This window comes from Myotis brandtii, unplaced genomic scaffold (genome assembly GCF_000412655.1).
Source record: "Myotis brandtii unplaced genomic scaffold, ASM41265v1 scaffold596, whole genome shotgun sequence".
NCBI lineage: Eukaryota > Metazoa > Chordata > Mammalia > Chiroptera > Vespertilionidae > Myotis > Myotis brandtii.
Window position 1 is genome coordinate 313,286 of NW_005370250.1, and position 23,176 is coordinate 336,461.

General features: G+C 46.0%; 1 protein-coding gene across 5 annotated transcripts in view; it reads left to right on the forward strand.

Annotated features, from left to right (window-relative positions):
* RASGRP1 (RAS guanyl releasing protein 1 (calcium and DAG-regulated)) overlaps positions 1-23,176 on the forward strand; it is a 77,240-nt gene that overhangs the window by 32,080 nt on the left and 21,984 nt on the right. For 3 of the 5 annotated variants that reach the window (XM_014550307.1, XM_014550303.1, XM_014550305.1), the window contains exons 2-6: positions 9,176-9,281; positions 16,089-16,151; positions 17,076-17,207; positions 19,005-19,158; positions 22,242-22,415. In XM_014550307.1, coding sequence (XP_014405793.1) covers positions 9,176-9,281; positions 16,089-16,151; positions 17,076-17,207; positions 19,005-19,158; positions 22,242-22,415 — 629 coding nt within the window. Of the gene's footprint in view, positions 1-7,587; positions 7,680-8,681; positions 8,789-9,175; positions 9,282-9,679; positions 9,745-16,088; positions 16,152-17,075; positions 17,208-19,004; positions 19,159-22,241; positions 22,416-23,176 lie in introns of those variants that run through there. The other 2 variants (XM_014550306.1, XM_014550304.1) reach the window with 2 other exon arrangements.

A 23,176-nucleotide genomic window follows, 5' to 3' on the forward strand; every position in this document is an offset into this window, starting at 1 on the left:
AGCATCTGCCTCTCTTTCCCTGCCCCCCCCCCCACTCTTCTGACCCAGCGGGACAGTGACTCAGTGTCCACAGAACTAAGGGAGGAGGCGCAGGCTCTTTTCCTTCACCAGGTGCCCCCCAGTTGGCCTCTCCAGGACAGGAGTGGAGGGAGGCTTGATTAGACCAGATCCCCTTTGTGTGGGGGTTGATCAGCAGGTTTTTCTTCCCTGAGCCCCTGGCCTTGGCCATCATCTCCCCCCAGGGGTTAGGTGGGAGCAAAAGAAGGTGAGCTTGACCAGCCCCTTCTCCACTTTTTAAAGACTCTGCTTAAAGGCCTGTTGCAGAAGTTTAAAATTGCAGGTCATGGTTACATTGAGGTTGTGTATTGTCTACATCATGATGTCTTCCGGCCACTGCAAATAAATAATTAAAAGCTAATGATAACCAAGATACTCAGAGCTTCTGAACACTGTACTGGGCCAAGGGATAGACAATGTTCTGGCTAGACATACATGTCCTCACTAGCGTGGCAGGCCCCACACCATCAGCCTGGACAAGGCACACCAGCTTGTCCCAGAGGGAACAAGAGCAGGGCCAGATTTATAAGAAACTGGGAGTTGCTCTTCTCCCAAATCTCACCTTACATTAAAATTTTGGTCCTTGGCTTGGAGCACTAGCCACTTCAAGAAATCCCTATTGCAATGCATATCTGAAAGGATTCACCCTTGAAGTCCAGAGGAATTTATTGATAGGGATTAACTCCTGAATCACCAGGCCAGGCCCAGAGGGCATAGGTCAGGGGTCAGGTGGAGAGTGGTTCAGGAGCATCCGGGAGCAAGGACACCAGGTGGGAAGGAATCCAACAGGAAGCTACGCAAGCACTGACCCTTGTGACCTCAGGTCCGCGCTGAGACCTGCAGCCGCACCTGGATGCAGAGCTGACTGCAAGCATCTCTCCCCACCTCCACATTCAGTGGCTTCACGTTGGTGGCTTGGAATGTGACATAAAGGCAGTCTTGACACCACAGAACTCTGCAACCACTACAAATCAGGGTCCTCTTCACCCCACCCCCAGGAGAGCTGTTATTTAAACTCTTCCCAGCACAACACTGGCAGCAACCAGACTGCTTCTCACACTTGCCCTGTGAAGTGAGACTCCATCCTTAGCAGATAGTTGCTTTTTCCTGATTGTTCTCCTCCCTGGCCTTGAGGGGCTGAGGACAGAAACAAATCAAGGTGGTGCCAGATACCTGTTTTAAGCTGCTCGGATAGTAGAAGCTATGAGAGTTCCAAGTATGTGTCGCCGTGTTCTTCACATGCACTTCCTGCCCCTTTTGCAACTGTTGGTGCTAAAAACAAACAACAAACTAGTGACCATCTTTTCAGCTTGCCAGTTTTTGTATACTTTCCACACAGGATTTAATGAATGTTGTAGTCTTGCTATCAAGTAGGTTTTGTTTCTTTGAAGCATTTACCACATTGTCATACCTGAAGATTTTGTGTGTGTGATTGTGGTGTGTGTGTGTGTGTGTGTGTGTGTGTGTGTGTGTGTGTGTGAGGATCCCCCTAAAGCCAGTCTTCTGATTTACGGAGATGTTGATCTCCAAGAGCCGCATCAGCCCTGCCATAGGCTGCAGATCTAACTCTGCCCACGTGTTTTTCTGACACTGGCTTTCCCATTACTATCTTCTGGGCCCTGTTTTTGACACTCCTGTTGTTTTGTGTTATGCCCCCTATGCTGACAGCCTGCCTGCCCTCCATATACCAATCTCTGACATCTGCCTTTAGTATACTCAGGATCCCTTCACACATCCGCAGATTTCCATGGAAACCAAGACAAAGGGGAAGAAAAGACAGCTTTAGAGTCTCTCTGGTGTGGGATATGCTTTGTGTCCATTTTGCAGCGAGTCGTTTCCACCACATCCCCAGACAGGCCCCCACTGTAGGAGTCACCCCACCTCTCGTCAGTATGAAGCAGGTTCAGGCTTGCAGCCCTTTGCAAATTTCCTTTCACATGATTCTAACCATCAGGGAGCAGTTCATTGCTCTCAGGGGCAAGTAGCTTATTTAAGATTAAACTAAAGAAAGGAAAAAAAAAAGAGTGTGCAGGCTGATTTAGAGGAAGAGGGCTGGATCATAAGGCCTCTTGAATCTTGAAGTTCTGGGTCACCTCATCACGGATATCAAGAGATGCTTACTGAGCCACCACGCTGGATAGAATCTCTCCCCTTCTGAACTTGACCACTATGTAGCATGGCCTCCTCCGCTTCACTCTTCATATTTACTGTCTAGTATTGTTTGGTGTCTTGGGTGTGTGTCCCATTCCCCAACTAGACTGTGAGCTCCTCAATGGCGAGTGTTTTGTAGCTCTTCAGGTCTCCTTCGGGACCTAGGACGGTGCCTCGCACAGAGCGGATTAATTATCAGTGTTGATTAATTGTGTCTAAAACTGTGTTTAGTCTAAGTAGAATGAGAAGTTGCTATATAGAAAAGGAGTACCCTCTCATTGGAAGGGTACAAGCAGAGGCTAGATAGCCACTTACCTGCGACACTTTTAGAAGGAAATAATGCATCGGATGGAAGGTCGAGGTAGATGACTAAAGTCTTTCCACCCCAAGATTCTGTGATTCCATGAAGTGTTGCTATTGCTGCCACTGAGTCTAATGATGGAAAATGGGTTGTTGCTTCAGAGACAAATGACTATCTAGAAGCCACGTGACTTTCCTGTTTGCTTGAGGAACAAATGGTCCCCGGGTTGGGTGGGCCTTTAAGTTGTATAGCTCTCTGGCAGTGTACTTTATTCTCCAAGACAAGTATAGAGTGTGTAAGACTGACATAACTTGACCACTATGTAGCATGGCCTCCTCCGCTTCACTCTTCATATTTACTGTCTAGTATTGTTTGGTGTCTTGGGTGTGTGTCCCATTCCCCAACTAGACTGTGAGCTCCTCAATGGCGAGTGTTTTGTAGCTCTTCAGGTCTCCTTCGGGACCTAGGACGGTGCCTCGCACAGAGCGGATTAATTATCAGTGTTGATTAATTGTGTCTAAAACTGTGTTTAGTCTAAGTAGAATGAGAAGTTGCTATATAGAAAAGGAGTACCCTCTCATTGGAAGGGTACAAGCAGAGGCTAGATAGCCACTTACCTGCGACACTTTTAGAAGGAAATAATGCATCGGATGGAAGGTCGAGGTAGATGACTAAAGTCTTTCCACCCCAAGATTCTGTGATTCCATGAAGTGTTGCTATTGCTGCCACTGAGTCTAATGATGGAAAATGGGTTGTTGCTTCAGAGACAAATGACTATCTAGAAGCCACGTGACTTTCCTGTTTGCTTGAGGAACAAATGGTCCCCGGGTTGGGTGGGCCTTTAAGTTGTATAGCTCTCTGGCAGTGTACTTTATTCTGACCACTATGTAGCGTGGCCTCCTCCGCTTCACTCTTCATATTTACTGTCTAGTATTGTTTGGTGTCTTGGGTGTGTGTCCCATTCCCCGACTAGACTGTGAGCTCCTCGGTGGCGAGTGTTTTGTAGCTCTTCAGGTTTTCTTCGGGACCTAGGACAGTGCCTCGCACAGAGCGGATTAATTATCGGTGTTGATTAATTGTGTCTAAAACTGTGTTTAATCTAAGTAGAATGAGAAGTTGCTATATAGAAAAGGAGTACCCTCTCATTGGAAGGGTACAAGCAGAGGCTAGATAGCCACTTACCTGCGACACTTTTAGAAGGAAATAATGCATCGGATGGAAGGTCGAGGTAGATGACTAAAGTCTTTCCACCCCAAGATTCTGTGATTCCATGAAGTGTTGCTATTGCTGCCACTGAGTCTAATGATGGAAAATGGGTTGTTGCTTCAGAGACAAATGACTATCTAGAAGCCACGTGACTTTCCTGTTTGCTTGAGGAACAAATGGTCCCCGGGTTGGGTGGGCCTTTAAGTTGTATAGCTCTCTGGCAGTGTACTTTATTCTCCAAGACAAGTATAGAGTGTGTAAGACTGACATTTTGTACCCACCGAGTTTTCACCCCTTTAAAGAAGTCTTCCCCTGAAGTGTAAGGAGAAGCAGATGGGGATGAGAAAATCTGCATATTTTACTATGCATTGCACATTTTACTTATTAGAATTTTTAGTTTGACACCTTGCATTTTTAAAAAGCTTCAAGATGCAAACAAAATGAAATTATTCATTGAAATATTTAAATCACCTTACACCAATTACATCAAAATATCAATAAAATCCAGCAGCCTGGAAGGTAGGTTCCCTTTGACTTTCAAAAAGAGGCTCTCCCCCTCAAAAAGGAAGAAGTGCTTGCTGAGAGGCAGTCAGGAAGGAAATGCATCCGTGATGAGGTCACATGGGAAGAGATGGCGGTGGGATGAGGGAAGTGATACACCAAGGCATTCTCCTGTGGAAAAAGGAGAGCCGAGAAGGGAGTTCAGGACCCAGGTACCCAGGTGCTTCTGCTGTCACCCCCTCTCTGCCTCCCTTTGCTGAGTGGATCATCCCCTCCTGGCCTTGCCCTCACTCCACAGAGAGCACATGAGGATTAACAAGCCACAGTGGGGAGCGTCACAGAACTGTGTAAAAGAGAGTGCGAGGGAAAATGGAGTGTGACTTTGCTTGTGAATCTTAGACATAGCATGCTTCTTACTTTAAAGGTAACTTTGATGATCAATATCAATTAACCAAGGCTTATAAGAGACTTTCAGAAACCACTGGAGTCCCAATCCCACGTCCCAGTGACATCTCTTAGACTTGTAACCTAAGGACTGGAAGAGATCTTTTAGCTCATCCACTTTGGCCTCCCATTTAACACTCAAATTCCCCATCCTAAGAAATGGTTGTGCCGTGTGCAGCCAAGCCCAGTGGAAGGAGCAGGGCTTCCGGAATCCGACAAACCTAGAGCAGATCCTAGCTCTTCCACCCGTTGTCTCTTTGACCCAGAACAAATTACCCAGTGTCACCATGCTTTCATTTTCTCATTTGAAATATTTAAATCACCTTACACCAATTACATCAAAATATCAATAAAATCCAGCAGCCTGGAAGGTAGGTTCCCTTTGACTTTCAAAAAGAGGCCCTCCTCCTCAAAAAGGAAGAAGTGCTTGCTGAGAGGCGGTCAGGAAGGAAATGCATCCATGATGAGGTCACGTGGGGAGAGATGGCGGTGGGATGAGGGAAGTGATACACCAAGGCATTCTCCTGTGGAAAAAGGAGAGCCGAGAAGGGAGTTCAGGACCCAGGTACCCAGGTGCTTCTGCTGTCACCCCCTCTCTGCCTCCCTTTGCTGAGTGGATCATCCCCTCCTGGCCTTGCCCTCACTCCACAGAGAGCACATGAGGATTAACAAGCCACAGTGGGGAGCGTCACAGAACTGTGTAAAAGAGAGTGCGAGGGAAAATGGAGTGTGACTTTGCTTGTGAATCTTAGACATAGCATGCTTCTTACTTTAAAGGTAACTTTGATGATCAATATCAATTAACCAAGGCTTATAGGAGACTTTCAGAAACCACTGGAGTCCCAATCCCGCGTCCCAGTGACATCTCTTAGACTTGTAACCTGAGGACTGGAAGAGATCTTTTAGCTCATCCACTTTGGCCTCCCATTTAACACTCAAATTCCCCATCCTAAGAAATGGTTGTGCCGTGTGCAGCCAAGCCCAGTGGAAGGAGCAGGGCTTCCGGAATCCGACAAACCTAGAGCAGATCCTAGCTCTTCCACCCGTTGTCTCTTTGACCCAGAACAAATTACCCAGTGTCACCATGCTTTCATTTTCTCATCTGCACACCATGAACAATACCAACATTGCAGAGTTGTGAGAATTAGAAATGACATTGTTAAAAGATGCTAGCCAACCACAAGGAAGAGTTGAGTCACAAGCCTTAGATTCTGTCCACACGAAAGAAGCCTGGGACTGTGTCCATAGCTCCTTTGACCATTCTGATGCCCTACAAATACATTTCACAGTCTTTCCTGCTCTTTACCATCCTACATGGGAATATGAGCACTACTAGCTCTGTGAGGAAACCTGCGTCATAAAAACTATGTTGTCAGATATTGAATTGAAAAGTTGCCTCTATGATTGTAGTATACTTGATTGCATAAGTAGAGGTGTGGAGAGGAGTAATCGGGTATGAAACAGGAAATAAAGTGGGAAATGGTAAAAGGGGCCAGAACCTGTGGAGCTCCATTGGCCATTGTAAGGATTTTGAGTTTTATTACCAGTAATAATGAGTTCATTAAAGCATATTAAGCACATGACCTGATTCATGGGTTTTAGAAGCTCGTTCCTGACTTCTCTGTGGAGAATTGACTGTAGAGTGGAAACAGGAAGGGCATCTAGGTTATTGCCTTGCAATCATGGCTACAACTAATAAAATGGCAGGGATGGAGGGAAATAGACAGGTTTGAGATATAGTTTGAAAGTAGAGTTTGAAAGACCTCCCGTGGAAACAGCAGAGGCTTGCTGATGGATTGGCTATGAGAGAAAGTGAGGCAAGAAGGATGACTCCTAGGTTTTTTATTTAAGAGGATGGTTGGTGGTGCTATTTGCTGAGATGAAGAAAAGTGGAGGAGGAATGAATTTGGCGGGGGTCGAGGGGGAAGGTCATGAGTTTTGTTTGGATGAGTTAAGTTTGAAACCAGACATCTGAGTGGATTTGCCAAGTGTGTTGGACAGACTAATTCGGTACTCAGGGCTGAAGATATAAGTTGGGCAGTCATCAGCATATAGGTGGCATTTTTAGCCAAAGGACTAAATAAGTTCACTTAGGGGAAAAAATTAGTTAATTTTTTAATTTAAATTTTAAGAAGTTTTAAATTTTAAAAATTGTTAGAAAAAAAGAAGTGGGAGAAATAAACCACAGAGCACAGTGACATTTAAAAGCTCAGCAGAGGAAGAAGAGGCAGAAGAAGAGACTGAGAGAGAAGCTGAGAAAGTGTGATGTTATGGGAGCCAAGAGAAGAAAGTGTTCCAGGAAAGAGAGTTGTCAACGTGGGTTGGCTTGAATGCAACTTGAGTCATAAAGTAAGCTGAGGACAGAGGCATACACTACAGGATTTGGTGGGGCTAGTTGGTGACCTTGAAAATACAATATGCTGTGGTTCTCAACCTTCCTAATGCCGCGACCCTTTAATACAGTTCCTCATGTTGTGGTGACCCCCAACCATAAAATTATTTTCGTTGCTACTTCATAACTGTAATTTTGCTACTGTTATGAATCGTCATGTAAATATCTGATATGCAGGATGTATTTTCATTGTTCGTGACCCACAGGTTGAGAACTCCACTAAGTGGAATGATGGAGTTAGATGTCGGAATGGGATGGTTGAGAAGGAACAGGAGTTGATAAATTGATGACAGGGAGGTTTTGCTGAAAAGGAGAACAGAGAAATGGAGAGGTAGCTAGAGAGGATGCCAATTTAAGGTTTTGTTTTATTTCATTGTGTTTTAAATAGAAAAGTCTGATGCATATTTAAATGCCAGTGGGAGTAAAGTAGGAGAGAGAGAGAGAGAGAGAGAGAGAGAGAGAGAGAGAGAAGTAGATGATGCAGGGAAGAAAGTAGACAAAGGCAGGATCAGAGTCCTTGAGAAAAGAGACCCAGAGCTCAGTGGAAGCCATGGCCTCAGAAAGGCCTCCATGGAAACAGCAGGCAGTAATGGAATGTGGGAAATCAGTGGGTTTGGTGATGGCAAGGTGAGTGACCCTGTCAGCTTACTTACATTTTCTCATGAACTATGGCTTCAGGTCATCTTTTGAGGATGAGCGAGGACTTCTGAATCCTGAGTCCAAGTGCACTATGTCTTTTACTTACAGTTTGGCACACTTGGAAAGAATGAAAATGACAACCCCTTTTGTATAACATTTTAAAGAGCTATAAATGATAAAGCAATTCATGTTTATTCTTTCATTTGATATTTTATCCTGCCTTAGTCAAGTTCCCAACAGAGAATAGAATTCGCATGGTTTGTTTAATTGAAGACACATAGATGAAGGAGCTATTTACAGAGATAAAGTAGAATTAACAGATGTTGCGCCCAGAGACTATCAACAGTCACAAGTCATTGCTACCCTCAGGACCACAGGGCCAAGGGCCAAGGAGATGAGCAGGGTTAGATCCCAGGGGAAGCAGAAGTCACGAGGGGCCAACCAGTGGGATGGTTCATGGGAGAGACCTGCAGCTCCTTTCAGGAAAGTGGTGCAGAGCAGAGAAGGGAGGGCAAAGACATGGCCTGACTTCTCTTCTCCCTTCTCTTGCTGATGCTTCCTCATGGCTGAGCACAGCTGGAAGCTAGCTGGCACTGGTGATGCAGTCCATGGTGAAGGACAGAGAGCAGGTCTGGCATCAAAAGACCAGCATAGTCCCTAGTACTTCATGCCATCACTATTGAAAAGATTTTGAAAAGCCCTCCAAGAGAAATCTTTATACCCAATGCCAGTGTATAGAATGCATCTTATTATTTGATATCAGCTGAGCTTTGGAAAACCTAGCTAACCAAGCTTTTGGATACTTGTAACTCACCCATAATCTCCAAATGTAATATGTATAGAATGCATCTTATTATTTGACATCAGCTGGGCTTTGAAAAACCTAGCTAACCAAGCTTTTGGATATAAAGCATCATGGATACTTGTAACTCACCCATAATCTCCAAATGTAATGTTTCCCCATAGTCTTCCTCCTTTATTGTCATGCAGAGGCAGCCTGCCCATAAAACTAGGGGAGCTTTTTTCAGAGCTCCTCCACGCCATGGGAGAGCCCTCGACATGTATTCAGATGATCATGTTTTGGCCAAGTTGCAAAAGTAAGGCATTTTAACTGAAATCTATTAACACTATACTTTTTTGACTGTGGCCCTAGAAAGGACCCGCCATCATATGCACTTTGGGCCCCACAAAACCTGGATCTGCTTCTGCTTTCGGGTGCACTGGTGCAAATTTTATCCCTTTTCCAAGATTCCACCACCTCCCAGTGGGTGGTTAACGGGCATCAAAATGGACATTTTGCGAAGGGGAGAATACGGCAGGAGGATAAGAAAAGCAAAGCAGGGAGGGAGTGTGGCACCAGAGGCAGTGGGAGAAAAGCAGTGTGCCTGGAGACGCCCGTTGGGCCCGCACCATCGTGTAATGGAGGGTGGTCGGGGCTGGTTTCTCTCTGGGGCCTCGCTCAGATGCTGCTCTCTATGTTTCAGATGCAGATGGAAACCTGTGTCGAAGTAACCAACTGCTGCAAGTCATGCTGACCATGCATCGAGTTATCATTTCCTCTGCGGAACTGCTCCAAAAAGTGATCGCCCTATATCCTTTCAGCAGACCCGCTGGTAGTCCCCAGAAGGAGTGCTCAAGAGTAGCTGGAAATCAGAAGTATGCTTTTATTTTTATTGGTTTGGAATAATCCTGAGTGGTAAATAGATTCACATGTCACACGTCCTTTCAGGGACATGGTGTGTGTGTGTGTGTGTGTGTGTGTGTGTGTGTGTGTACATGTGTATGTGTACCTTCAGTTGGGCAGGGCAATGCTATTGATGCTGATTACTCTGGGAAGTAGTCAAAGAAATCAGCATGCAAACAGTCCTCTCTGGCTAGTGACAATACTTTTCTTGTCGATTCATCCAACTTCACAGTTGCCTGTGCAGATTGACAAGGGTGCAAGCATGACTCAAGTGATGACATGCATTCAGTAACCAACGCTGCAAGTCATGCTGACCATGCACCGAGTTATCATTTCCTCTGCGGAACTGCTCCAAAAAGTGATCGCCCTATATCCTTTCAGCAGACCCACTGGCAGTCCCCAGTAGGAGTGCTCAAGAGTAGCTGGAAATCGGAAGTATGCTTTAATTTTGATTGGTTTGGAATGATCCTGAGTGGTAAATGGGTTCACATTGTCACACGTCCTTTCAAGGGCATGGTGTGTGTGTGTGTGTGTGTGTGTGTGTGTGTGTACATATATGTGTATGTGTACCTTCAGTTGGGCAGGGCGATGCTATTGATGCTGATTACTCTGGGAAGTAGACAAAGAAATCAGCATGCAAACAGTCCTCTCTGGCTAGTAACAATACTTTTCTTGTCGATTCATCCAACTTCACAGTTGCCTGTGCAGATTGACAAGGGTGCAAGCATGACTCAAGTGATGACATGCATTCTGGCTTTCCTGACCAATTCTGGAACCTTCCCCAGGTTCTGGCCAAGGCTTCCTGGTGCCGCAGCAACTGGAGTCTGCTGGTGCCTTTTGCTGCAGGCAGCAAACCCAGCTGGACTGTAACCTTCTTGTGGGGTGTGAACCGAGTAGGGTGGGGAATTGCCTGCCCTCTCCCTCTCGCTGATGGCACTGTAAGCTGTGGCCTCCAAAGAGAACCTGTGGGTGGGGTGAGACTGTTTAGCGCCCGAAGCCCAGGTCCCCAGCTCTGAGTCATGACTTGCAGCTCTTCTCATCTTCACCACCTCTCCCGACCCTACCTTTTCATCTTATGACAGGCGCGCGTGCACATACACACACGGGCACGCACACACACACACACACACACACACACACACACCCATACCCATCAGGACCAAATCTCTTTTCTAAACCCACTTATATATCTTTTTTAAAAAACAATTCTTTATTTTTGAAAGTATTACGTATGTCCCCCTTGTTCCCCATTGAACCCCTCCAGCCCACCCCCACTCCACTTATATATCTTTACCTCCCCTCTCAAAGGAGGTGTCTCCAGTGCCTTCCAAGGGCGGGGCATTGGGAGGGGTTCACGTCATAAGAGGTGCAGGTAATAAGTAGTGTCTCGTCTGCAGAGAATTTTAAAACCATAATAAAACCAACTCAGAGTTGGTCTGCTTTTTATTAACTCCATGTACCAGCAATTCTAAACAGTGCCAGGGATGAAGTATTTCTCACTGGGAAAATTGTTTGTTGGTCTAAGGACTACATCGTACCTGGGATGCCCACCCACACAGCGAATGGACGCCTCTCCCTTCCCGCCTTGCCTGCCCCTGCTCACAGGATCTACCCCATCAGTACCTTCCCGCTCCTGCACTCTTAAACTGCCTCGTCAGTGGCACCTGCCCCTCAGCCTAAAACACATCGAAATGCCTCCAACCTAAAAATAAACTCTCAGCCCTGCCTCCCCTTCATTCCATTGTTAGGGTTAGAAATTTGATGCACAAACTTCTTAAAATAGTCTGCACCCACTATCTCCAATCTCTCAGCTCCCTCCCACTCCTAATTCAACCGTGGCCCCCACCCCTGCGCTCGAACTTTCCTCTGATGTCACCAGCAACGTCCCAATGGCTTTTTTCCATCCTAGTTTAGGGTGACCTCCCAGAAGCCCTGGGCACTGCTGACACGCCTCCCTCTCCAAACCCGCCCTCCAGGGCTCCGGAATGCACCTTCCCGGCTCTCCTTCCTCCCAGCACCCCTCCAGCTTCCCACCCAGCACCTTCTCTGAGGGCCTCTGAACTCCCGGGTAGCATCCTCTTGTGCTCTCACTCCTGTTCCTTCCCTGGGCGGCGTCTTACCGGGATTTTCACCACCATTCCTCTGTGTTGATGACTTTCGAGTCTGTATTTCTCTAACCCAAGCCATTTCTTTAAAAAGTTTGGACTAGTTAAGACATCAATTTTAATATGTTCAAAACTTAACTCACCACCCTCTCTCCCCAACTACCACCCCGTTAACTCTGCTTTGACACCTGTATTTTCATTTTCAGTTTCAGTTAATGGTGTCATCACCCGCTCAGTGGCCTAAACCACATCAGAAGCACCCTGCACTCCTTCCTGCCTCTCACCTCCTTCCGGCCGTCACCCAATCCCAGGGTTTTGACTTCAGAAATGACTCTCATCTGGTCTCTCCTCTGCATTTCCATGCCATGGCCGGCCATAGTCCCAGGGTCTTCTCACCTATGTGCCTTCTACCCCCTCCCCCCCACCATTCGTTGTCATCCTCTGAAGTTACTTTCCTGAGAAGTGGGGTAACCTTTGCTTCAGAGCCTCTGCCCACTAGGGGAGGTGACATCAGACCCCTCGGTTGCCAGGAGACGGCCCTCCAGGGTCTGACCCAATTCAGTGTCTCTCCTGCTTTGTCCTGCAGCTCCCAGAAACCCTTTCCCGCCCAGCCAGTGTGGCTCAGCAGTTGAGCATGGATCCAGGAACCAAGAGGTCACTGGTTTGATTCCTGGTCAGGGCACATGCTCAGGTTGTGGGCTCCATCCCCAGTAGGGGTGTGCAGGAGGCAGCCAATCGATATTTCTCTCATCGATGTTTCTATCTCTCTCTCTCCCTTCCTCTCTCTTTTAAATAAAATAATAATAATTTTTTTTAAAGAAACCTTTTCCCCTCCACACTGAGCTTCTCAACGCCCCGACTGTCACGGGTCCTCACCCAGTTCCTGGGCCTCAAGGGCCTTTTCCTCGCTGCAAGCCTAGCAAATTCTTTCATGACCCTCAGTGAAATCTTTTCTGACCTTCCCACTCCCTCCCCCTTGGGAAATACATCTAGTGCTTTAAAATAGTGCCGTTGATGTGAAAACATATTTCATTCCCGTGACTCTTGTTTTGTATCACCTAGGTGGTCAGTGTCTCTCCCGTGTCTGCCTGGCTGTCATCTGCCTTGAGGGGCTTTTCATTCTGTTCTGTTAGCTAAATACATCGATCTGCCTAAGCTTTAGTTTGTAAGTTTTGAAATGTAATACCTGTATTCTCTGGTATTTATAGATGACATTTAAGGAAAACTCAAAACTTTTGTGTCTAGTTGCTGTAGTTTGAATTGTGTTAGTAATATGGAATTTTGCAAGGGTGCTGAAAAATTAATTAAATTACAAGTTACTTTAAGACAAGATAGGTATAGTTTTAACCTATGTACACACACCATATTGTAACTTAGCTATTTACGAATTGTCTACCCCAGGAAACTGTGTGTCCCCTCGAGGGCAGGAACCAAAGGCATATTTATCTTTGTTTCTCTAGAACTTAGCTAAGTGGCCATCTCATGGGAGGGCTCGATGAATGTTGCACTGTCGTGGATGCAAAACACTGAGATACTTTTTCTGTATCTGTCAGGACCTTAGGTGAGAAACCTGGGCTTTGCTCAAGTCTGGGGTCGGGGGAGGGATTCTAAGAAGGGAATATGAAGTAAGATTTCCCGTCATTGAAACCCAGGTTAAACATTGAAGGCAAAACTATTTTGTCTTCACAGTTCGTTTCCCTGTTCTGGCTTGGAGGTAATAGAATTGTTAATAAAATAAGCTCAGATGGCTTCTTGCTTTTCCATTGTTTAAAAAAAGAGAAAAAAAATTAAAACATGCTTTGAATAGTTCAGATGCCTGAAGAGCACAGTCAGAACTGCCCTGGTACTTCCCAGGCACAGGACTGGCCGCGAAGGGAAGGAAGTCAGGTTGGGCCTGAACTGTCAGCAACAGGGACGTTTACTAGGTCGCAGGCTCCCAAGCCTCTTGCTGCTGGCCTTGTCATCAGCACTGGCTTCCAGCTCCTCGAGTGAGAAAGCGGGTGCCCTGCCTCTGCTATGCATCGGGGCTCTGATGGCCTTGGGAGGCTCTGCCATCTTGCCTGGCATCCCGCATGCCCACAGCGGCTCAGCCCCTGACTGCAGGCCACTGGGTTTGCAGACGCTACCCGCCCCGCATTTGAAGAGGATAAGAAACCACCAGAGGAAGATAAACTCCACATAAAGGGCACTATGTTGATTTCTATGTCCATTTAGTTGTCTTAAAATAGATGGGTTTCTGTGCCTTCCTTACTAAAAAGGAAGAATAAAAATTTCAACAAGTTGGTCAAATAATTCAAATATAGAATCTAAGACATACCTATCTAAAATGTGCCTTATGCGTGAACCTCTTTGTGTTCAGGGGATGCATTTTCTTAGCGATGTGGCATTATGACATGTAAAGTCATCTCATTTCCACTCCTACCTTTTAGGCCCAAAGAAAGGCAGGTGTCAGAACCTGTTACTTCATGAAGTTTGCCAGTTGGCTGGGCTTATTTTAATTTTTATTTCATTTGTTGATGTGGGTGTAGTTTTGTTTTGGTGCCGTCAAAGACAGATTTTATATGCAGTAAATCTATTAAAATATGTTTTTAAAATTAATTTTGTTGAAAGTACAAATTTCACAACCATAGTTTTTCTTTAGGGACGCGGTTTTAGCTCACAAGTCGTATTCTTTCTGTAAGTCTCTCATGTTCCACCAAATCTTTTTAAGGGGCCTTGAAAATTTTTTGGTTAATTTGGAAAATGCTAATTAAATACTCCCGATGGTTTTTAACAATTATGAATTTTACACTTTAGTTTATTTTTAAAGATTTCAGAGGCTTCCCTGAATTCGAAATAATTTTTATAACTCTAGTAGATTAAAGTTATAAACAGGAAAGCTAATACTATCTTAAATGCTCCAAAGCAGTGGTTCTCAACCTTGGCTGCACATTAGAATCACCTGGGAATCTTTTTAAAATCCTGATTTCTGGGCCCCATCCTCCAGAAATTTTGTTTCTTTGTTATGGGGTGGGGCCACAACATTAGTAACAAAGAAACAGAATTTCCGGAGGATGAGGCCCAGAAATCAGGATTTTAAAAAGATTCCCAGGTGATTCTAATGTGCAGCCAAGGTTGAGAACCACTGCTCCAAAGCAATGCATAAACTTAATAAGGTTTCAATTTAAAACCACAATTAATTATATATTCCAAATTGGAGTTTCCATGCTACCATTCTAATATACTCTTAAACTTTACAGCCATATAAAATCTCAAAACGCACAGATGCCTTCCTAATAAAAACATCAATAATATGATTTTGACTGTCTTTACTTTGCTGTAGTTGACTCTTGAGTTTTGCAAGGGTTACAGTGTGCGCTCCCACTGAAAGAAGGCCGCTTCGGTCCTGGATATTTGAGATCTCTGCTGGCTTCTCCCTGGTTTCATCTCGGGGGCCCGGCTGCAGGTCACTGGGACCTGCATTGCAGTTATTATGGCACAGTTTTTCCATGAGAAAGAGGTCAGAGTCTTGCAGGGCACACAGACTACGCGGCCTGCTTGCTCATTCTGTTTGCGGAAGATGGTAGGGCCTGCCCAGGTTCATCACTGGATTGGATTTTGCATTTCTTTTAAGTGAATATTCTTTCCATCTAAGCTTTAGAGCAGCAACTTTCAACCGATGTGCTGCAAGAATTTTTAAAACATGCAATACCTGACTATTTAGTTAGGAGCTCTGACTTCTGTTTCCTTAGATTGTCAAACAAAAAAAATGACAACAGCCAACACAATAATTGTCCAGTGTGAATGAATTAAAACTATACCTCTTTATTTGTCAGATTGGCAAAAAATATATTTTTTGGTGTACTGCAGAATTTTAGTAATCAGTTAATGTGTACCATGAGATGAAAAATGTTGACAATCGCTGCTCTTCAACATGGGAACTTGATGGAATCTGCTATTCTTTCATATTCTTAGGATGGCACCATTTCATGGAATATTCCAGATGATATGGATCCTTAACATGTCTCTGATTGTATTTTGGCTTTATTCACATTATTCACATGGCTTTGTCCGACTTGCCATCCAACTTACAAGGTCAACCTACTAACATCCTCTAGGCATATATTATCATTTTGCTATTATTGTCATGACACTATATCTGAATATTTATTCCTTCCCCCTCTCCTCTAATTCACGGCACCAGTTGTTTATCAGTTACTAGAAGCATCGTAAAAGATGAGAAGGAGCTGCTCTCTTTAACTGGTCTCATTGGACTCCTGGTCTCCTGGTCCCGGGCAGGAGGTCATTGCCCCTCTGGCACTTCTTATAGTCACCTGCGCGGGGCTTTCCCTGCCATGGACTTCCTAGCTCTACTTCTGCAGAGGAGATGCGGTGGCCTCCTCCCACCGCCATTTCAGCGTGAGCTAGATAGTCCCCACGCCACCCTTGTAGATGATAATAACATACAGCCGCACACACCAAGTTGGTTTTTATCTATGGGGAGAGATAAGAATACATTTTCATTTGAAATTTATTTTGGGAGGGGGTTGGTTTTAGCAAACACTTCCACAGATGAGAAGCTGTTTGGTTGCTGTCGCAGAAGCTCCATTTGCCTTAACCACAGCCCACGTATAAGGACGCCTGGGCCAAGAAGTCACCAGGGCTGTGCCTGAAGATCTGCTACTTCGTAAGGTGAGGTTTCTGCATGCATGTGGGTCTGTGTGGCCTGGGGTGACACGAAAGACTGAAGCAAGGTGATCTAGTTCTTCCTCATGCCCCTGCCTTCCCCTTCCTGACGTCTTTCTGTGGATCACCTCCAGGCAGCCTGGAAGGGCAGTCGGTACTGGAAATGGAGCACAGCTCGTTTTTCCTGGTGTGCCTGAGCTTAATGTTTTATACCAAGGCTTTCCTCAGTCCTACAGTATTTTGGTATCAAACGACATGGGAAGAGGTTATCTTGTTTGTTTTTAGTCTGAATCATAAAAGTAATATAGCTCATATTCGTGCATTTTGAAAATACAGAAAAGAATTTGACTATAGTAATAAGCACTCATATCCAACTACCTGTTTTGGCATTTTTCCTTTGTGTGTTTTCCCAAGCAGATTTTTTAATCATAGCTGAGATTAAAAAACATATAAAGTTTTCTATCCTATTGTTCTCACTTAACTTTAATATCATTGAAAATGTCTTTAGTCATGAAAAACTTTTGTAAGTATTATTTTTAATGGCTACATAATAGTCTGAGACCTGACTATTTACAGTGTAATTTACAGACACATGCCCATCTTGGGCCATCGGCTTGTCTGTAATTGTCTTATTTATGATTATCTCTGATGCGCATGGCTGTGCCTAGACCTGCCATGGCTATGAGACACCTTATCCTGTCCAAGCCTTCAACACGAGGAGGGGCAGAGAGCTGCAGACAGGCGGTCTTCTTCCCTCCCACTCCCCGGCCCCCACTCGTTATGCTCTATGTTAGGAATATATATTCCATGTTCCCAGGAATAGAGAAGGGCAAACCCACCTGTCTTTTTGTCAGTCCTCTTTGAGGGAAGAACCCGCTAAAGTGACCCTGGCCTTCGGTTCTGGCTTGTGTTCTAACCCCCGCCGTGCAGGTACTGGATAACGGAATTCTGGACCATGTTTAAAATGGATGCCAGCTTGACAAACACCATGGAGGAGTTTCAGGAACTGGTGAAGGCTAGTGGGGAGGAGTTACACTGCCGCCTGATCGACACAACTCAAATGTGAGTGCCAGGGTGTGGAGGCATCTCTGTTCCGCTGGCCCGGACGCCAGGCTGTGGCTGCGGCTCTGCCGCTGGGAGAGGCCCCTCGGATAGGCAGGTTCAAACCACCTCCCCAAGGTGAAAAGCTTGACATTTGACAAGTAAGCAGAGACGCCCCTGGTGATGAAGCTGTGGGTGACTAATACTCACGAGCAGGAACAATGTAAGACCCAGTCAAAAAGCAATCAGGTAGCAAGACAGTGACTAAAACGTGTCCAGGTTGTGAGAAACTGAAAGCACAGTGACTAAATGCACGCTAGACGGCAGCTAATGCTTGGAGGCCCCTGAACTTGAAAATGGGGGACTGCTGACAATGTATTGAACAGAGGGCGTCTAGCATGTGGAGTCTATGAAAGACACGTAGACTTCGGGAGCTGGGAGAGATCGCAGGGATATTTCCCATTACTTCTGGGATTTATTTATGAGGTCAACCCACTGTGGAAATATGGCAGGGGAGGGTGCACACATTGCATACTGAAATTTTCAGAGTGGCCACTTTATTTCACAATAGTGCAGATCCTTAGAATATAGAATTCTGGAACTGAAAGGAATTCTAGAGATCGTTTCATCCAAAATCCTAGGAAACAGACTCAGCAAGGTTGTCTGGCTCGTCTGGGGTCACACAGCATGCTAAGCTAGTGGCCGGACACAATCTCAGTGCACTGGGTCACAGCCGCGCAGAAATGTAAACGTCACATGTCATAGTCCCCAATAAATCAACTTGTCACTTTGGATTCCCTGTACCTCTACTTAGAATAATACAACTCAAAAGATAGAAGAGATTTTCAAGTAACAATTTCCTCATTTTAGAGATGCAGAACCTAGGCCCCAGGGCACTTCTCAAACCCTAATCTCCTTGTCCCAATATACAGCCTGTGTGACTTTCCTCTACCAATATTTCCCACAGTCTGCTCTTTAGGAATTAGTCAGTGAGATATAGCCTGACCAGGTATATGTGAGAAATAGTGAGTTAAACTTGCAAAGTTTGCAGTGCATCTCAGAGTCTGTAATATGCTCGTTGGACAAGGGCTGCAGAATTTGTAGCATCTCCCAAACTCATTTGACCAGAGAACCCTCTGAAGAGACAAGGTTCTCAGGAATAGCAGTCTGGGAAACACACATCTGCAACCTGCACCTCTCAAACGGCTTTTCCCCTTTGCTTCCTCACTGTAGGAAACACGCTGAATCAGAATACATGGGTTGGTTACAAGAAAATGGGGGGAGGGGGTTCTAGGCTCTCTCGGGGACATCAGCTGGGGAAGTGGGGGAAAATGCCAGCAGTCACTCAGTGTTCCTCCCCATGACCCCCTGCAGCACGACATCTCCTCGCCATGGTCCTCTGTACCCTCCCAGCATGAAAACTACCCTCCCACCTTGAGATTTCCAACCAGTTAGAGTCCCTGTGACCCTTATGAGGATGATGGGACACCGAGCAGGCATGGAGAGAGCAGGCGTGCCGGGACTGAAGACCAGGAAACTGGGGCCAGTGCTTGAACCCTATTTCCCACGGCCTTAAACACCTTTTCCCCAGTTCCCATGTGCATTCTAAAGGCTCACAGGAAACCAGCCAGGCTTCCTAGTTGCTGCCATAGAAAAAGTTGATTTGGGAAAACTCTGTTGATGCATTGTTTTGGCCAAGGAAAGTGAGCTAATGGTTCTTTGTATATTCTCATGCAAAACTGGACTGACTTGTATTCAAAAGCAATTTTGATGTATTCTTTTTCCCTATCTTCTCTCTTTCACGTTTACCCACAAAAGCAATGCCCGTGACTGGTCCAGGAAACTTACTCAAAGGATAAAATCGAACACCAGCAAGAAACGGAAAGTTTCCCTGCTCTTTGACCACCTGGAACCAGAAGAGCTGTCGGAGCACCTCACCTACCTGGAGTTTAAGTCCTTCCGGAGGATCTCCGTATGTACCCAAGGGGCAGGAGAAAGCTCCCCCAGGGCATTTCTGAACATAAGCAGAGAAATATAGCAGCCTGTCTACCTCCGAACCCCAGAGGCCCTCGGTGCTGGTGGGCCTTCCCGTTAGACTCTGTACCATCCAGAGAACCAGTGCTCTGAATTCCTGGGCGGTCTCTCCCCCTCCATCCTCCATGCCCACCCCACCCCCAAGAGACAATACAGTGGGCATACATGTATATGTGAGTGTGTACACACACACACACACACACACACACACACACACACACACACACACACTTTTTAACCCTGTGTCATTAGGTTGCCAGAAATTTTATTTTTTCATTTTCCTCCCCCCAAAATGGAGATATCCTCTAAGACTTTGAGTTCATTCTAGGGTAGGTCTGAATGGCTGTGGGACATGCCAAAATAAAGTCGATGCTACTGGTCCAGCCCAGAATATACCTAAATCCATGAAGTGGTGCTGACATGGCCCAGCCGTCACTGATGATTCTAGAGATAAACTTTGCTGATCCAAACTTGCTTCTTAAATCTCCATACATGATGCCAAAGATCACTGGTGCCACACGAGACATCTTGTCAACACGGCAGGTGCCAGCAGACCCTCACTGACCAATATACTTACCTGGGGAACGGCACCTTCACTCAGCCCTGCCCCTACCCCAAAATGGTCTTCAGCTTTGCTCTAAAAGTAGAGGCTGCCTAGTTGCTGGATTCGTTTCTTAGAGTGACCCGTGTTTCCCAGAGGGGATGGAAGCCCAGAGGGGTAGCTCAACAAGGTCACACAGCTTATTAGATTAAGAGCTGGGGCTAGAATTACATGCCTGTCTTGGTCACTCAGCACCAACTTATTGAGCCTGGTTCTATTTGTTGTTGTTTTTGGTGTGTTTCTTTTTTAATCCTCACCTAAGGATATTTTTTCTATTGATTTTTATAGAGAGGGGAGGGGAAGGGGAGAGACAGAGAGAAACATCCGAGAGAGAGAGAGAGAGAGAGAGAGAGATTGGTTGCCTCCCACACGCTCTCCAATCGGGACCAGAGATAGAGCCTGCAACCGAGGTACATGCCCTTGACCGGAAGCGAACCCAGGACGCTTCAGTCCATGGGCGACACTCTAACCACACTAGCCAAACCCACTAGGTAGAGCCTGGTTCTATTTGAAGAGTCCTGCAACCAGATGACAGAGGTTATTTCATCTTTCCTCCCATAATGTTGACATCTGTTTTCACACAGCAGTTTGCCCAGCCAGCCAGGAACCTCCCAGCTCCCTTTTGGAAATTAGTCTCCCAGCGGGACTCTGCACTGGCCCCAGCCCCCTCACGGCACCCCTGACAGAACCAGGGGACTTGCTGGGAGGCCCCATCTGGGGAGTTTCCATTTGGCGGTGCCTTCCCGTCACAGGAGGGACGCTGAAAGGAGCCATTCTCACACTGAAAATTTGCGCTGCTCTGGGGCCCAGCTGGCAGGAGCGGGAAACCCGTGCAGAACAGGGACGCTAAGCCCGTGCTCCCAAGGGCCGCAGTGCTGTTTGCAGAGCAGCACATCATTTGGAACCTTCCTGGCTTGAATGGTACAGTCCCTCCAGCAGTTTCCCCTCCGACATGGGACCAGAGGGAGCTGTCTCCCTGCTGTGAACTGATGGCATTTGATATTTCCTGTTTATTATAATACTTGGGGGGGGGGGGGAGATTACTGGGATAATTCTTTTAAAAAACAAGTAAATTTAGTGTTGTATTTATAGTGAGAGGAATATATAAATGAATTCACTGGAATGAGTCACGGGAATTTTCTGTTAGAACCAGTAAGATTTTTGCTCCGTGTGTGTCTCCTAAGGAGTAGTTTTGGTCCTACTCAGAGTTTTCGCCCTGTGAGTAAGCTCAGCACAGTGAAATAGGGCTCTGCTCACTTGCATTATTTTATTTAGGCTGTGTTTCTCATCCGTGTATTCCTAGTCAGGCGGGACTAACATATACTGAAGTAACCCCCAGCTCCTCTCCCACAATCCCAGTGGCTCGACAAAGCGAAAGTGTCTTTCACTCACACGACATATGTAACATGGGTCGCACAGGGATGCAGATGTGGAAGGCTTCACCTTTACACAGCTTCTGCAGCTGTGGGCTGGCAGCAAGGCGGATCGCTCAGTGGCTCTTACACCTTTCCCTCAAAAGTCCCCTCACTTCCCCTCATGCTGCTGGCCGCACTGTGAACACATGGTGAGCAGTGCCAACTCGCCCAGAGGAGCACTGGAGCGGGCAGACGCCGCCTGCCTTTGGGTGTCCTATTGAGCAGGACTGTTTGGGACAAGGACACGATAGCTACAGTCACCACCTCTACAGCGGTCTTCTGGCGCATCTGCTTCACATATGCTGTTTGATTGTCAACCAGTCAGTACTATTGTCCAGCTGGGAAACTATGGTCATGGAATTAGCTAACCAGGTTTCATGTACCCAACTCACTTGGCCTCTGTTCAAGTTCAAATTAAATTCAGGCAGGTTTGTTTCAGCATGAAGGTAGTAATTACCCTATTAGCACCACCTCACATTGATGTAGCACTCGGAAAAGTTAAAGTTGTTTTATACCTTATCATGTTTAATCTTCATGACAATTTCATGTGCTAGATAGAGCAGATGTTATCATCCCACTCTTAAGGTAAGAAAACAGCTGGCGGAGAGGGAGAGAGGTAGGAGAGAGGATGGAGAGGGAGGAGTAAGTCTTGTGAATTCCTTTTTTCCCCTTAACTTCAGCAGCAGAGGTCGGATTAGTCCTGAGATTTTTCTTCTATTCTTTAGAATTTGGAAGTACCAATATCTACCCAAATACAGTATTTGAATTAACTCATGTGTTGGATGAACTAGTCCACATCCATGTAAGCCTAATGACTTTTGGTATAGAGACCATGCTGTGGGTAGATTTCCTCCCCACCATTTTTGTCAGCCAAGTAGAGGACATACAGGAGAGGTGGGCTCCTGGGTCCCACAGCAGGTTCGAGCCATCAACTGAACAGAGGCGACATGCCCCTCAGATGCCTCAACACCAGAGCAGCGTCCTGATGCGGTCCTTTCCCCGCAGTTCTCCGACTACCAGAATTACGCGGTGAACAGCTGTGTGAAGGAGAACCCCACCATGGAGCGGTCCATCGCCCTGTGCAACGGCATCTCCCAGTGGGTGCAGCTGATGGTGCTCAGCCGCCCCACCCCGCAGCTCCGAGCTGAGGTCTTCATTAAGTTCATCCAGGTGGCTCAGGTGAGTGGCGGAGTCAGAGTGTGGCCCGGGCTGAGATGAAGTTTCCCCTCCTGAGCCACAGTGGGGTTAGTGTCCTTCAACTGTCCTGAGGTCTAGGTATGGCAACTTCTCTGGTTCCCACACAAGGGCACTATGGAGAGGACCATCTCAGGGCTCGGGATACAGTTTTAGATGTTTAGATATTTAACATTTCTTAGAAGGTGCTTCCCAGCCTCCATGGTCTTCTCAAATCTGGCCCCCATGACAAAGGAAAGGGCAAGTCCAAGTTTTCCTGGGGCTGGAGTTGTCTTGGGTCCTTAAGCCCACACTGTTAAATGTCTAAGCTGAGTGTTCGAAGGGCAGCATATAAGTATTTGGTAAGAGGAACCGGTACACTAAGTCCTCACTTAATGCCGTCAATAGGTACTATGATGTATAATGAAACCAGTTTTAATAGATTGACATAAATAAATTGATTTAATAAGCTAATTGACATGGCACTTCATCAACATAATAATGAAGTGACGTTGACTGAAATGGTGCTATTCAAGGACCTACAGTTCTGTGAACACGTATTTGAAATTCCCCAGAGATTCTAGCTTCGTTGTCCCAATTACTGACCAATATAGGCACTGGCACTTTGTCCTAAGAAATAAAACAGGTTTTAGATGTTTTAATTCAGTGCGAAAGATATATAGGATTATGCTAATTTGTCCAGTACTAGATGGTGCAGTGTATCTCAAAGTTTGGTACACGGACTGCCTGCTCTGGTATTAACTAAT